Raw genomic sequence first — 14921 nt, forward strand, 5'->3', positions numbered from 1 at the left:
GTTTAGACTTTAAACATATCGTAAAAGATTTTTGCCTGTTAATTTTTTTGAAAATGAGTTGATTTGCATATTTAATTGAGGCCTACGGTAGGAATCGACTGTTTTAAAATATTAATGTATTCTTTTTTTCATCTTTAATGACCGAAACCCGGACTTCAATAAAAGTTTTTTTGGATCTCTTGACTTAAAGGGACCACTGCCGATAACAGTATGAAAAGGCCCCATAACAGGTTTTCATAAGTTTTTTAATTGATTAAAATGAAAACGAAAAATTAGTAGATTGAAGGGTACATAGTAATAAAAATCTGTCAAGTAAAACTGCAACACCTCTATGAATAACTACAATAAAATAATTTCAAATCAATGTTTTCAGGTCACGATGTTTTTCAACACAGTATTTCGATGGCTGCTTAGAAACGCTGATTCGAACCGATGAAAAGGAAGAATTCGCAAGGATGATTGATTATATCGGCAAGAAGAAGCGAATGGAATAAGTAACCAACAAACATCAACAATTGAACGTATCCTACTATTCTAGTCATTTTTATTAATCTCGCAAGTGATTATATATTTAATTTACTTACAAACTGTAGCTCGTTTTGGTCAAACTTTTGCCTTCAATTGACATACACGTTAGATATTTAATATTAAACTTAATATCGTCACACTTTAGCCAAAGAACTAACTCATTATATCTAGAAATACCGGTGTCTTTATCGATCAAATTTCGTCCTTTGACTTTTTAAAAAATGTACCCATTACAATCCAAGCCTTTCGTATGGGTGACAAAAAATACTTACAATCCAATTACCTAAAATGACTAATTTGTATATTATTAATTAATGTATTGCTGCATGCTTTTTGAAGACAGAAGTTTCGAAAAAATTACCAAAACTCTATCTAAGTATTATTATTTAGAGAAAATATTCACATACACCAGCAGATCACACAGTACCCTCTATATACAGCTTGTCACACACGCCTTATCATATTAGAGATAGGACATAACCTTAACTTAATATTTATAATTCGTTATAAGTTGGGCAAACCAGCCTAAAAGAAATGTATTGCGAACTTAAAATCCCACACCAATATTATTATGTAACAACAAGGTCCTGGCAATTATTTGCAACAAATAATGTACAAGACTGATTCTACAGACATGTACCAGTCAATATTTACAGAAAACAGTGCTCCGTTGTAAAACTTTCTAAAGGTAACTGTCCCACAACTTAACAAAGCTGTGCTTAATGGCACCCCAAAAATTATTTATTTCAAAGTAATTCATCATAAATGTACAATAATAATGACTTTCATTGGCATAGCTAGTCCTGAGTGGGCCTATTACCAAAATTTTTTAAAGGGCCCCTTTTTCGAAACCATGAATTTTGGTTAAGGATCCGCGAGCTAAAAAGACCCTAAAACGGCTACAGTAGTAGCTGTGCCTCTGATGACGTTAACGTTTTTCGATTTAAAAAGGAATAAGTATCTGAAAAGTACAACTTAAACAAAAGCCTATTTAAATAACATTTATCAGTTAATAAAACTGACAAAATTTTGACGCTTTTAACCATGCTAAATTGCCAATTTATAACAAAATACCTAGCGCCATTATTTCATTCTACTTAATCTTGCTTATTAATATTTACACATACCTATTTATACACATATACATATAATTAGCATTTCTTGCCTAAAATATGTAAAAAATTCAAAAAGTGCCTCAGTATTTCCATTTAAACCTTTTTGTAAAGTCAGTAATTAATGAATAGTATTACTATGGTATTAAAAAAAATTAAGAATCGGGACCAATAGAAAACCCTTAAAACCTTAAATGTTCTTAAATGCAGCAGTAAAAAAATAGATACAAGAACACTTGGAAAGCCCACATACAAGGCATAAACCTAAAAATGTTCTACATATATCTACTTAAAACTGTAGTCAAATTGTAGTGTAAAGGTTAGAGGTTAACTTACCAACTTGCTTTTGTAATGGCATTGTAGGACATAGCAACGCGGTATATCCACTAACTTTGTTCATGTAATTCGGAGTCTTAACTTTCTAACACTAATACAACGTCTTTCATGTTTTTATTATAACATCACTTACGAGAATGTAAATATCAAATAATTAAAAAAAATAGCTTGTCTACTCACAATGAATCAAATAACCACGATACTACAAACCACACGCTTACGTTGTTGTACGACGAAGAACCACGATGTAGTAGAAAACTTAACCTGCCTTTTTGTTTAAAACTTTGAACTTATTCTTGTTGTCCACAACAGTCAGTCTTTGAACTTCAGTTCATTCAGCCCTTCACTCAGACTGTAAACAACTCCCATAAATAATTAATTGCATAAAAAGATGAAAAAACCTGTGAAACGGTTCTAGAATTATTTTATTATATGTAAATGTTGCAGGCAAATTAAAAGTCAAACAGCCTCAACTTTTAACCTCCTAGACCCAACCGCACTATACTTATTTATTATTATTAATTGNTATAAAATAAAAAATATCTTCTTGTATGACTTGACAAGTGTTTATGTATTTTTCTTATTGCATAACAGATTATAAAAAAAAGACTTACATCTAATACTTGTTATCTTAAAGAAAAAGCTACATGTTAACACAAATATTAAAAAGGTATGTATACAATTATTTATAAAAGTTCCTGTGTTATAAATAATATTAGCACTTCACCTTTGGCATTCATTATCGAAGGTTCAAAAAACAAATAACTAAGAAAAGAGTGGTGTTAGTTGCTATAAGGGGGTGGCAAGTAGAAATTTTTGTTCCTATTGCATAACAGATTATAAAAAAAAGACTTACATCTAATACTTGTTATCTTAAAGAAAAAGCTACATGTTAACACAAATATTAAAAAGGTATGTATACAATTATTTATAAAAGTTCCTGTGTTATAAATAATATTAGCACTTCACCTTTGGCATTCATTATCGAAGGTTCAAAAAACAAATAACTAAGAAAAGAGTGGTGTTAGTTGCTATAAGGGGGTGGCAAGTAGAAATTTTTGTTCCATTCGTTACAAAAGGCGGCAGGCACTTTTCAAAACATTTTTTCTTCGTTTGTGTTTGTTTGGTTTTAAAACTATTGTTTCCTTTACAGGCTTTTTGACTGATTGACTAAAGGTACCTAAAACAAAAAATACAGTAAGTTGCGCAGTGCAACAGTACGCATCCAATTGGACGAGAAGTATTTTATAACCTAAGTATTTTATTGCAGTAGTGAAAGTTTTCGTTAAAAAGAGAGTAGAAAAATTACATACATAATTTATAATTGGTGCAGTTCTTATCAATTTTGGTAATCCAGAAAGCTTTTTCATATTTTGTATATTATTTGATTTGAAAGCAAATTCGGCTCGCAAAACCAGTATTAATAATAATTTATAGTTTTCTACCTTTTTTAAACGAACACTTAATTATTAAAATGGATAATTAATTTTTCTGCTTTTTCATGTATCCGTGACAGACATCTCCAACAGAAATTAATATATAGGCCTTAAAAATTACAAATTTTATTTTATGTTATTTATAACATGGGCATTTAATTTACTAACAGTTGTTAACCCTGCGGAAAGTAATAGACGTGAAGAAAGTACTTGTTAAGCGTAACCCTGAAGTTGCAGAGTTGCAATACACGTGTGTTTAACGGTAGTGTCGTGTCGTGTACCATGAAACTTTATTAACAAATAAAACTTAATAAAAAATGATTGTGTAGTGTAAATCGTCGAGTTTGTATCCTATAGTGCAGACAATGTACAAATGTGTGTTTGTGTGTAAACAATATCTTTTTGTAACAAATAGTTCTGTTGACTACAACAAGGTAAGGAATGAACATTTTACTGCAATATGATTGTCGTTATTAATTAATATTCTACTTACTTAAAGTAATTGTATTGTGGTTATTCGTTGACGAATAATAGTAATCGTTGACAGAATCTCTCAATTCTTCAAGACACCTTGATGCTAAATGCCTAAAGACTGTAGCAACATTGATATCTTCTTTAACCGACGTTCTTATAAGTCTACATCCTAATGCTCTTGCTAACAATTCAGCTTCTTCGCTGAAATTACAACAAAATCTATAAGTTAGATATTAAAATCATGGTTAGATTGGCATAGGTTTAACAATCTAATTACAAGACGTTTGTTACTTGACATACCTAACTAGTTAATAGTAAATATAATTACTTAAATACTTGGTTATTTATAAATTGCATCCAAAGGTACAAAGAAATGTAAAAAAATTAACTAATTACTTACGGATTTACAACTGATTGATCCAGCAAATCGATTTTATTTTGGACAATGACTGTCGGTATTTCACCACATTCATTCTCTACCTATAAAAACAATTGCAATGTTTTTTATTATACATACATATTTATATGAGAACTTTGATTTTCTTTTCAATATTACAAACAAGAAAACTTGTTGGAAATTGGTGAAATCTTCATGATAGATCATGTGACGTCACCATGAACACAGTTAGAATCTGAATTTCATCAATAAGTAAAGCTTAGAATCCGAAAATTCGGTTTCTTCAGCCATGAAAACTTAAATCGATTCTACGTGTAACTTGGTAGGTATTACCACTTTATTTCCCAATAAAGAAGGAATTGAAATCCCATGACGGATCATGGTGGCGTCACTTGATCCACCATGGGGATTTAATAAAAAAAAGCACGGTTAGAATCCGGAAATTCAATTCTTTCAAGTTTTAAGTGTTGGATAGTGTGTTTAGTTATCAGTAACAGTAAGAAAATATAAGTAAATAAGAACCTTAAGTTTCCAAGAATGTGTTGCTTCAAATGAGTCTCTGTCAACGGTGGAAAATGTTAAAACACATGCTTGAGCGCCCCTGTAATAGGCCTTGGTGATGGCATCGAATTCTTCCTGTCCGGCCGTGTCCCAAAGCATAAGTCTGACATCTTCACCATCTATTCTAAGAAATAAACGCCATTGGTATCTTACAATACATAAACCAGATGAAATTTTAACCAATTTTGGGAAATTATTTTGCTTTTACTATTATCAGTAGGAATTTTTATTTTATTACAAAGAAAACTAGTTGTTCCATCAACTACACCTAATCTTTATAAAAATATGAAAAGCTGCAATATTCCCTGTTTTGAATTTTTTTATTTTTGAAAAGTTTATTTAGAGTTAAAATTTACAATACAAAAATGTATCAATTTTAGTGGTTCTATGGCTTTTTTATACAAAAGTCAATTATAGAGTCAACGCAAAAGTGAATGGATTCTGTAGTCAGTGGCTGTCCTGTAACGTCTTTGAAAAATAGTCTTTCAAGAATTTTTTGAGGTTCAATAGATGCTCATTTATGTTTTTACTAGAGATGTGCAAAATGATTTTTTAAAAGTATTTAAGTACAAAATGCAACTTATTTGCCTTTATCACCCATTTTAATTGGAAAAAAGACACTGACGCCAAAATAGTCTGTTTAGCGTAAAAGATCAGAATCAAAAGAGATAGAAATAAAATCCATAGTTTCTTTAACTTTAGATTCATCTGATGAGTGAAGTTTATCGAATAGTTTTCTAAGAATTTTGGATTATAGGCATTTATTAGCACACCACAATATCTTGTAATTTTCAGTTTTACATGGCTGGTGTATATCAATTCGATATTGTTTTGCGAGCTGTTTTGTCGTAATTCAAAGAATTTCGTAGTTCTTTGCTAAAGGTACTAAAAGTGGTGATTTGGCAGGTGCTGATATCAATTTGAAATTTCAAAATTTTAAGGACCATGACATTGCACCCGGAAAACAATATCGATCCAATATTGTAGATTATCCATTTCCACAGGGTTTAGAATTTTTTGGGCTCTCTTTAGTTAAAGAATTCGAAAGCATTTATGGAATGTCTCTTTGTCCTCTTTTTAAGATTCTAATACCTTCAATGGCCAATGTGAGCAACTTTCATTCATTTTATATACTGTTTAGTATATAATAGGTATTTTTTATTTTGTATTTGCATTTTTAATGTAAGTATTTTAAATAAATCACATCTCTGGTTTTTACCTACATCGGAGGTTACTTGTAACTCATTATCTTTGAGAAAATCTTTTTAGAAGAGGAGAACTTCCGTTGAGCACATTTACTCCAGAACCCAAATTTGTTTTTTATTATCGTTACAGAAGATATTTTGTCTGTAGTTGTAACCGTAGTTATGGTACTTCACTGTAAGGACCTGCTGATTACGTTTTATTTCGGTCAAATAAACCAAATGCAATATTTCGACAATTAGAAAGTCAGACTGCTTTGCAGGGTTCCTACGCATATAATAATGAGGTAAATGTCTAAATGATGGAGGGAAAGGGGAGGTCTGCCCCACCACTGTACCATAAAAAATCGTGGCGGTCTCACCCCCGTAAAAGTTATGGTGGTTGAAAGTTGATTATTTTGACAATTTTCATATACTATAATTCAAATAAAATTCAATAAAATAATTATTTCCAAGCGGGTGGAGGTGGGGAATCGAAAGAGGGTGGTCACTTGAACAAAACCCGATAACCTAACCTAACCTAACCTAACCTACTGATAAAGGTATTTAAATAATGTTTTATATAACTTTCTCAATATTTTTATGTATTTTCCATTAGTTTTACCTTTGAATATTGTTTAAGAATGACTATATAAATATTTATATGCCTAGAAATGTATAAAAATTGGCATCTTTATTAACTTTGAACCCCCATTACTTTTTATGGGGGTGAGACCACGACGAGCTTTTTATGATACAGTGGTGGGGGAGACCTCTTCTTTCGATCCCCCCACCCATTTCGGCCATCATCTAGACCTTTACCAATAATTATAATAAATAAACAAACAAAACCGGGGAAACAGGAATGAACCAATTAACAATTGTATCCAATTTATTGTATCTTAATTTCCATCAAAAAATGACCCATTAAGGTTCGATCTTTCTTTACTGGTTTGGCCATGAAAAAGTTCACAACAGTTAAAATTTTGTATACTTTCCGTATTTTACGGAACTCCCGCGATCCTTCCACGGAACACCATTTCGGAACCACTGATCTACGCATTTCTTTTTGAAATCTTTATTTGAAGCATCTAAGTCTCTAATAAGTGTAAAAATTAGGTCAGCATAAATCCGAAAATGTAAAAACTAATACGAAGATGTGACAAAAGGAAACAGATGTGTAGACACGACCATAATGAATTAATTCAGTTTTGTACACTTCCGTATTCGATATTTACGAGTTGTAAAACATGCTTGACGAACAGTTTCCTAACTATTGCGAGAGAAAAAGAATGTTCGATTTATACCGTTAATGCACATTATTATGCATATACGCAAGATTTCTTAAGAACTGGTCGCGAGAAATGTCCCTCGGGTAATTCTAACGCTGTCCGTTAACTTCAAGCGCTCTTAGTACCCACCTGTAAAACAATTCAAATCATTGCGCCACTACGCAAACAACAGACTTTGTTAGTAAAACAATGTTACTATTATAATGGATGAAATCAGACTGTTATTGTATGTTAAGTACCTACTGAAAGCAATAACGAGAATGATGCGTTAAATTAAGTTGAAGTAAGGACAATCCAATTCCGCGTAATTTTATTAGGAGAATTTCGAAAATATAAAAGTGATGAACTAAATTTTCGCCAAATCAGATGTTGCGTATTCAACTGTCTTACTTACTAATAAGGGATTTTTAGTAGTCATTCACAAACTTCTTGTTCTTACCTTGTTTATGCTCTAAGAACAAGGCCGATATAAGAATTTCTATTAGAAAAGACAAGATTTCTTGTCGAGAGATTAACGAAAAGCAAGAATTCTCGCTTTTTGGTACAAGTCTGCAATGCTCTAAAATGAAAGACGAAAGCAAGCAAGTTTTGGCATAAACCTTCAACAGAAAATCATGCAGCACAGTAAAACTTCCTTTTCGCGGGTGAAAAAATTGGAACCCAGTTCCTGTATTCACGCTTAAAAATTCATTATTCGCGGTTGCAATCGGTAAACAGAAAAGGATTCGGTGTCATTTATTAAGGAGATTGACCGCAATAGACCGCTTGTGCCTGGTATGAATTTTTCCAAAAACATGGGTTTCTATTCTAAACATTGTGATTTAGCGCTGCGAGATAAACATCTAATTTTTTGTATGCTAACAGACAAAGGTTTACACTAACTCGGTACGTTTTTGGTTTTAAATAATATAGTCATTTAAAGCTTTTACAAGTGCTTAAAGTTGNGTTTTGGAAATTTCCAACTTATCGAGAACCTACTGTACTACCAATGCTGTAAATTGTCCTTGCAAGCTAGAATCTTCATCGACAGTTTCGAATTTTGACAGACGCGGATTTTGATTCGACTTGTAAGGGTTAAGATTTAGTCTTATTAATTTTGAGTTAGAGAGGTGAAATAAATAAAAGTTTTCTTCGACTATAGACGTAGAAAGTTTCAAATTATCGAGTTGCAAAGGTTATAAAAGAAACATTGCCATGTTCAAGATACAGAGATCCAATTTAATTTTTCGAGTTATAGAGGGTTGAGATGTCAAGTAATGGAGGTTTTGGGGCTTGAAGGGAATAGAAGAAAACATTTTTTCGAGTGTTGGAGGTTTTCGACTTAAAGAGGTTCTATTGCACTACTTCTTGTAGGGCACGTATTTTCTATATAAATCAAAAAATTAAGAAATGGTCTTCGACAAGCTTTAAAACAAACCTTTATCTATCTTACTACAAAATTTAACACCTCTGTTCCAAATATTAAACTCATGATATCTATAACCGATAAGCATGTTTTTACTCTACGGTGCGTGTACTACAATCTAACCGAGTAGTGAGGATTCGGTGTTATTTTTCTACCTATCAGCATCTTTTAAGTACTATTGGCTCATGCCGAGGTGACTTTTATAAAAGATGTAACAGAGTGGACTAACTTCAAAATTCAAAACAAAAAAACAAATTTTTTTAAACTCTTGCCCAAAGCTGATTATTACGATTAATTTTAATTGCGAATTTGTCAATAAATTGATTTTATTTTGATACATATTGGTTTTATTTTGAAATCTTACAATGTATTCCTTCTGATTCCATACTAATTACCATTCCATATCCGCGGTTTCTGTATTCGCGGCATATTTATGGAACGTATACCCTGCGAATAAAAAACTTTTACTGTATATGATTTAATGCTTAGTGTAAATAGCAAAATAACGTATGATGCGCGTGTACAATTAAACTCCTTCTTCCACCAATTTAGATATAATAGACTTGGAGATTCCCCAAGTCAACAAAAGCCAGAAATGCTATGCAAGGCAAGAAATCATGCTTTGTAAATCGCTAATTTAAGAAGTTCTGTCTCCAAGGGTATAAAAAGCGGTGGTAAAGTTTGTATGAAATAGCCTAAACTGGGAGATATCTCTATCGTTGCTTCCATGACCCTGAATTATCTGGCTTCCTAGATATTGGAAATTAGCGAATTCTTCTAATTCTTCGTCTCCTATTTTTATATTAACTCTTTCGCTGCTTTTGCCTCCCTTTTATACAATATTTTTGCTTTATACTTTTATTTTATTTTCGTACAGACCTAGATGAAAATTGTTTATTCCACAAGTTCTCCAAATTATGCATTTTCGCTCATGTGACATAAAAAGAAACAATTTCGACAAAGAAATATGTAATTTCTATATATGGTGAATGTTTTGTCTGTTACCTGTATGCACGTCGTATCGTATATTTTATCATCACTGTTAGCGAAAACCACGAAATACTATTAAATTTGTTATTAAGAAATCAAACTAGTGACATTTGTAACTGCCCAATTTGTTTCTCATTACAGAATGTAAATTGACAGACGACGAGAAATTAAAGTATAATTCTCTACAGAAAGCAGTAAAAGTAATTTTAATCAACAGTTCGTTGTTAGGTAATTGGTAGTTTATTAATGAAAGTCGTCCGTCGTGAAAAGCACGCGGAAGCGAATTCCTCGTCCTATGTACGTATCAAACTGATACGCAAGCAACCAATAAAACGATTTGGAAGGAAATCGAGCAAGACAGTTAGATTCAACTGTTATTAGAAACGGTGCAGCGATCTTGCCAAACTCATTCAAAGGCACACGCTTGAGCACTTTATTTTTTTTCTTCTTTATTTCTTATTAGATCTTACAAGTGAACAGATCAATGGTAATAATTATACAGCTGACATTGATGGGTCGATATTAATCTACGACTGTCATCTCAGCGGTCCACAGGTTCGACCGGTTAATTTTACAATCGAACGGGACCTACCACTTACGCATATGAAAACGAAGCGGGCTAATACTAAACGTAATTTTATTAAACGCCCTTAAGCACAATACGAATTTTCGGCGTATGTCGGTCTGGACTTTAGTCAGTGGGCCACAGTGTGCAAGGGATGCATATATACGGCGCGATCCCAGCCAATACGCTGTTATTATAGTTGATCGTAAAGGTCGGTTCCCACTATACGTTCCGTCTCCATTCTATATCCGTTCCGTACAATTTGAAAATATTTACACTTCAACGTTAGGCTTCCTTTCCGGAAGGAAATAGGGTAAATGTCTCGATGATGGCGGTGGGATCGAAAGTAAAAGTTATGGGGGTTAGAAAATACAACAAATGGCGTGGTGAACGCCATCCGTAGTACGATGCTACATTTGAGGATTACGTATGCTCCAACAAGGTCCATTTAAAAATATGGATATCTACTTGCTGAAACGAATCCCGGCGTAGCTCACCTCAATTCGTTTCGGGATTCGTTTCAGCAAGTAGGTATCCATATTTTTAAATGGACCTTGTTGTATTTTCTAAAACGCGCTGTTAAGACAGCAGGTAAAGGTTGGTCTCTGTTCTGTCGGAGCTGCCTGCGACGCGCTGATGAGATCCAAGATCAGACCACTTCGAATTATTTTGTTCGATTATGGGGGTTAGATCGGAGTGGGGTAGGGAAATCGAAAGAGGGTGGTCACCTGAGTAAAACCCCATAAAAAATTTGCGGCGGTCTCACCCCCATAAAAAGTTATGGGGGTTGNCTATCTGTCTCTCTAGGAAATCGACCCCTATAGTTTTCTTATAATCCTTGGTGAAAATACCTTTGCAGTATCTTTGGATCATGCTAGACTTGCCAACACCACCATTACCAACTATCACCACCTAGGAAATAAAAATATGAAATAAAGGATTTGGGTTTTTTCACTGGCAACATTACTTTCAAACTAATGTAGTCGTTAAAAAGTTATTACAATAACGACTGTCGTTAATTGCAACAAATAACCGAAGGAACGTAAATCTCTTAAATGCTGTTCGTTTTTTATGGCGATTACAGTCATTACATATTACATGCATTAATTTATATAATTGCATATTAAAAGCCATTAGCTAACTGCATCATCATTTTAATCACTAGATGCAGATATGGTCTAGTAAGAATAAAATTAAATTGTAGATCCTTGTAGCACTTTAATCTGGACTAAGAATTTTTCAATACTTTGATTAAAATAACATCAATTGTATGTTGAACAATTTTTTTTTAATATGTGTTTTACGGGAAAGGTCTTTTTACAGATTATGTAGATATGACACGGAACATGTACTAAGTGGCAATATCCTTAAACTAGAAAGTGGAATAATTTAATAAATAATTTCAAAGTGCTGTTAAAAAAAGGGATATTAAAGGATTTAGTAAGACTTCTTCTTTTTAATTTAAGTTAGATTCCTGACCTTTACATTAAAAATTATACTTATAGTTTTTTGCAGGATGGCGGTCAAATAATTAAACAACTTTGTCCTTTTGTAACGTTTCGGTTTATTCAACCATCTTCAGGCTTTTGAAATGTTACTGCCTGTACACCGATATTAACTTAATTTTAAACTTTCTTCCATGTAAACTACAGATCAGCATGCAGTAATTCAACATGAAAGAATGTTTAAAATTAAGTTAATATCTGTGTACAAGCAGTAACACTTCAAAAGACTGAAGATGGTTAGATAAAACGAAACGTTACAGAAAACATAAACTTGTTTAATTATTTGACCGCCATCCTGGATAAAACTATTCCTTCTTAATGTCCGCTTGCTGGAAAAATATACGCCATCACAGTTTCTAGCATGTATTAGGTACTTAGGCTTAAAAAACCTATATAAGTATTTGAATGAATTAAATTTAAAATTGTGAAAAAAGTAAATGAATATGATTTAAATTTTAAGTATAAACGCAAGCTGGAATCTCAGACTGTAGAACATATATCGCCATCTAGTGAAATTTAGTGCTAATAATTGAAATACTACTAAATTTTGTTGGCATTTCTTCCCAATTAATTGTATAAAGTACGTAATCGAGTTACCTATTGGGTAAAGGTTTTTTTATTTATATGAGACTAACAATTTACGTTTCGCTTTAATTATGAGGCATCTTCAGGGCTAAAAGCTTAGAAACCTAAGTAAGTATCTTTGCTACGTCTTAATTACGTGTTTAACAATTGTCCTTTTAGCCCTGAAGATGCCTTAGAATTAAGGCGAAACGTAGGGTGTTGGTGTCATATAAATAATAAACCTTTGCCCCATACGTAGCTTGATTTCTTACATCATTGAAATATTACTATTGTTAGCAACAAATACAGTAGAACCTATAAAACCTGAACATCAAGAGAGACGCCAAAAAATTCGAGTTATAGAGTTTTCGAGCTATGGAGAATTTTGATATAGGCGGATTTTGATTCGATTTGTGGAGGTTAAGATTTATTCTTACTAATTTTGAGTTAAAGAGGTGAAATAAATAGAAGTTTTTTTCGACTATAGACGTAAAAAGATAATGAAAGTCAAATTATCGAGTTGTAAAGGTTGTAAAATAAAACATTGCGCATGTTCGAGACACAGAGGGAAAATATGTACCAAAATAGCTTGCAGGGACTCACTGATTATTCCGACTAATGGAGGGTTGAGATTTTGAGTAATAGAGGTTTTGGGGCTTGAAGGGAAGAAACAAAATATTTTTTCGAGTTTTGGAAATTTCCAACTTATCGAGAACCTACTGTACTACCAATGCTGTAAATTGTCCTTGCAAGCTAGAATCTTCATCGACAGTTTCGAATTTTGACAGACGCGGATTTTGATTCGACTTGTAAGGGTTAAGATTTAGTCTTATTAATTTTGAGTTAGAGAGGTGAAATAAATAAAAGTTTTCTTCGACTATAGACGTAGAAAGTTTCAAATTATCGAGTTGCAAAGGTTATAAAAGAAACATTGCCATGTTCAAGATACAGAGATCCAATTTAATTTTTCGAGTTATAGAGGGTTGAGATGTCAAGTAATGGAGGTTTTGGGGCTTGAAGGGAATAGAAGAAAACATTTTTTCGAGTGTTGGAGGTTTTCGACTTAAAGAGGTTCTATTGCACTACTTCTTGTAGGGCACGTATTTTCTATATAAATCAAAAAATTAAGAAATGGTCTTCGACAAGCTTTAAAACAAACCTTTATCTATCTTACTACAAAATTTAACACCTCTGTTCCAAATATTAAACTCATGATATCTATAACCGATAAGCATGTTTTTACTCTACGGTGCGTGTACTACAATCTAACCGAGTAGTGAGGATTCGGTGTTATTTTTCTACCTATCAGCATCTTTTAAGTACTATTGGCTCATGCCGAGGTGACTTTTATAAAAGATGTAACAGAGTGGACTAACTTCAAAATTCAAAACAAAAAAACAAATTTTTTTAAACTCTTGCCCAAAGCTGATTATTACGATTAATTTTAATTGCGAATTTGTCAATAAATTGATTTTATTTTGATACATATTGGTTTTATTTTGAAATCTTACAATGTATTCCTTCTGATTCCATACTAATTACCATTCCATATCCGCGGTTTCTGTATTCGCGGCATATTTATGGAACGTATACCCTGCGAATAAAAAACTTTTACTGTATATGATTTAATGCTTAGTGTAAATAGCAAAATAACGTATGATGCGCGTGTACAATTAAACTCCTTCTTCCACCAATTTAGATATAATAGACTTGGAGATTCCCCAAGTCAACAAAAGCCAGAAATGCTATGCAAGACAAGAAATCATGCTTTGTAAATCGCTAATTTAAGAAGTTCTATCTCCAAGGGTATAAAAAGCGGTGGTAAAGTTTGTATGGAGTAGTCTAAACTGGGAGATATCTCTATCATTGCTTCCATGACCCTGAATTATCTGGCTTCCTAGATATCGGAAATTAGCGAATTCTTCTAATTCTTCGTCTCCTATTTTTATATTAACTCTTTCGCTGCTTTTGCCTCCCTTTTATACAATATTTTTGCTTTATACTTTTATTTTATTTTCGTACAGACCTGGATGAAAATTGTTTATTCCACAAGTTCTCCAAATTATGCATTTTCGCTCATGTGACATAAAAAGAAACAATTTCGACAAAGAAATATGTAATTTCTATATATGGTGAATGTTTTGTCTGTTACCTGTATGCACGTCGTATCGTATATTTTATCATCACTGTTAGCGAAAACCACGAAATACTATTAAATTTGTTATTAAGAAATCAAACTAGTGACATTTGTAACTGCCCAATTTGTTTCTCATTACAGAATGTAAATTGACAGACGACGAGAAATTAAAGTATAATTCTCTACAGAAAGCAGTAAAAGTAATTTTAATCAACAGTTCGTTGTTAGGTAATTGGTAGTTTATTAATGAAAGTCGTCCGTAGTGAAAAGCACGCGGAAGCGAATTCCTCGTCCTATGTACGTATCAAACTGATACGCAAGCAACCAATAAAACGATTTGGAAGGAAATCGAGCAAGACAGTTAGATTCAACTGTTATTAGAAACGGTGCAGCGATCTTGCCAAACTCATTCAAAGGCACACGCTTGAGCACTTTATT

The 14921-nt window shown here is 32.6% G+C and overlaps 1 protein-coding gene across 3 annotated transcripts in view; it reads right to left on the reverse strand.

Annotated features, from left to right (window-relative positions):
- Positions 1-2574: 2574 nt before the first annotated feature.
- Positions 2575-14921, reverse strand: part of LOC108738488 (ras-related protein Rab-23) — a 52944-nt gene continuing 40597 nt past the window's right edge. The window contains exons 5-9 of one of the 3 annotated variants that reach the window (XM_025977605.1): positions 4806-4968; positions 4287-4366; positions 3906-4087; positions 3041-3156; positions 2575-2798 (exon numbers count right to left, since the gene is read on the reverse strand). In XM_025977605.1, the coding sequence (XP_025833390.1) occupies positions 3047-3156; positions 3906-4087; positions 4287-4366; positions 4806-4968 (535 nt within the window). In that variant the 3' untranslated portion in view covers positions 2575-2798; positions 3041-3046. The other 2 variants (XM_025977606.1, XM_018471930.2) reach the window with 2 other exon arrangements.

Source organism: Agrilus planipennis, unplaced genomic scaffold (assembly GCF_000699045.2).
Source record: "Agrilus planipennis isolate EAB-ADULT unplaced genomic scaffold, Apla_2.0 scaffold25, whole genome shotgun sequence".
Taxonomy (NCBI): Eukaryota; Metazoa; Arthropoda; class Insecta; order Coleoptera; family Buprestidae; genus Agrilus; species Agrilus planipennis.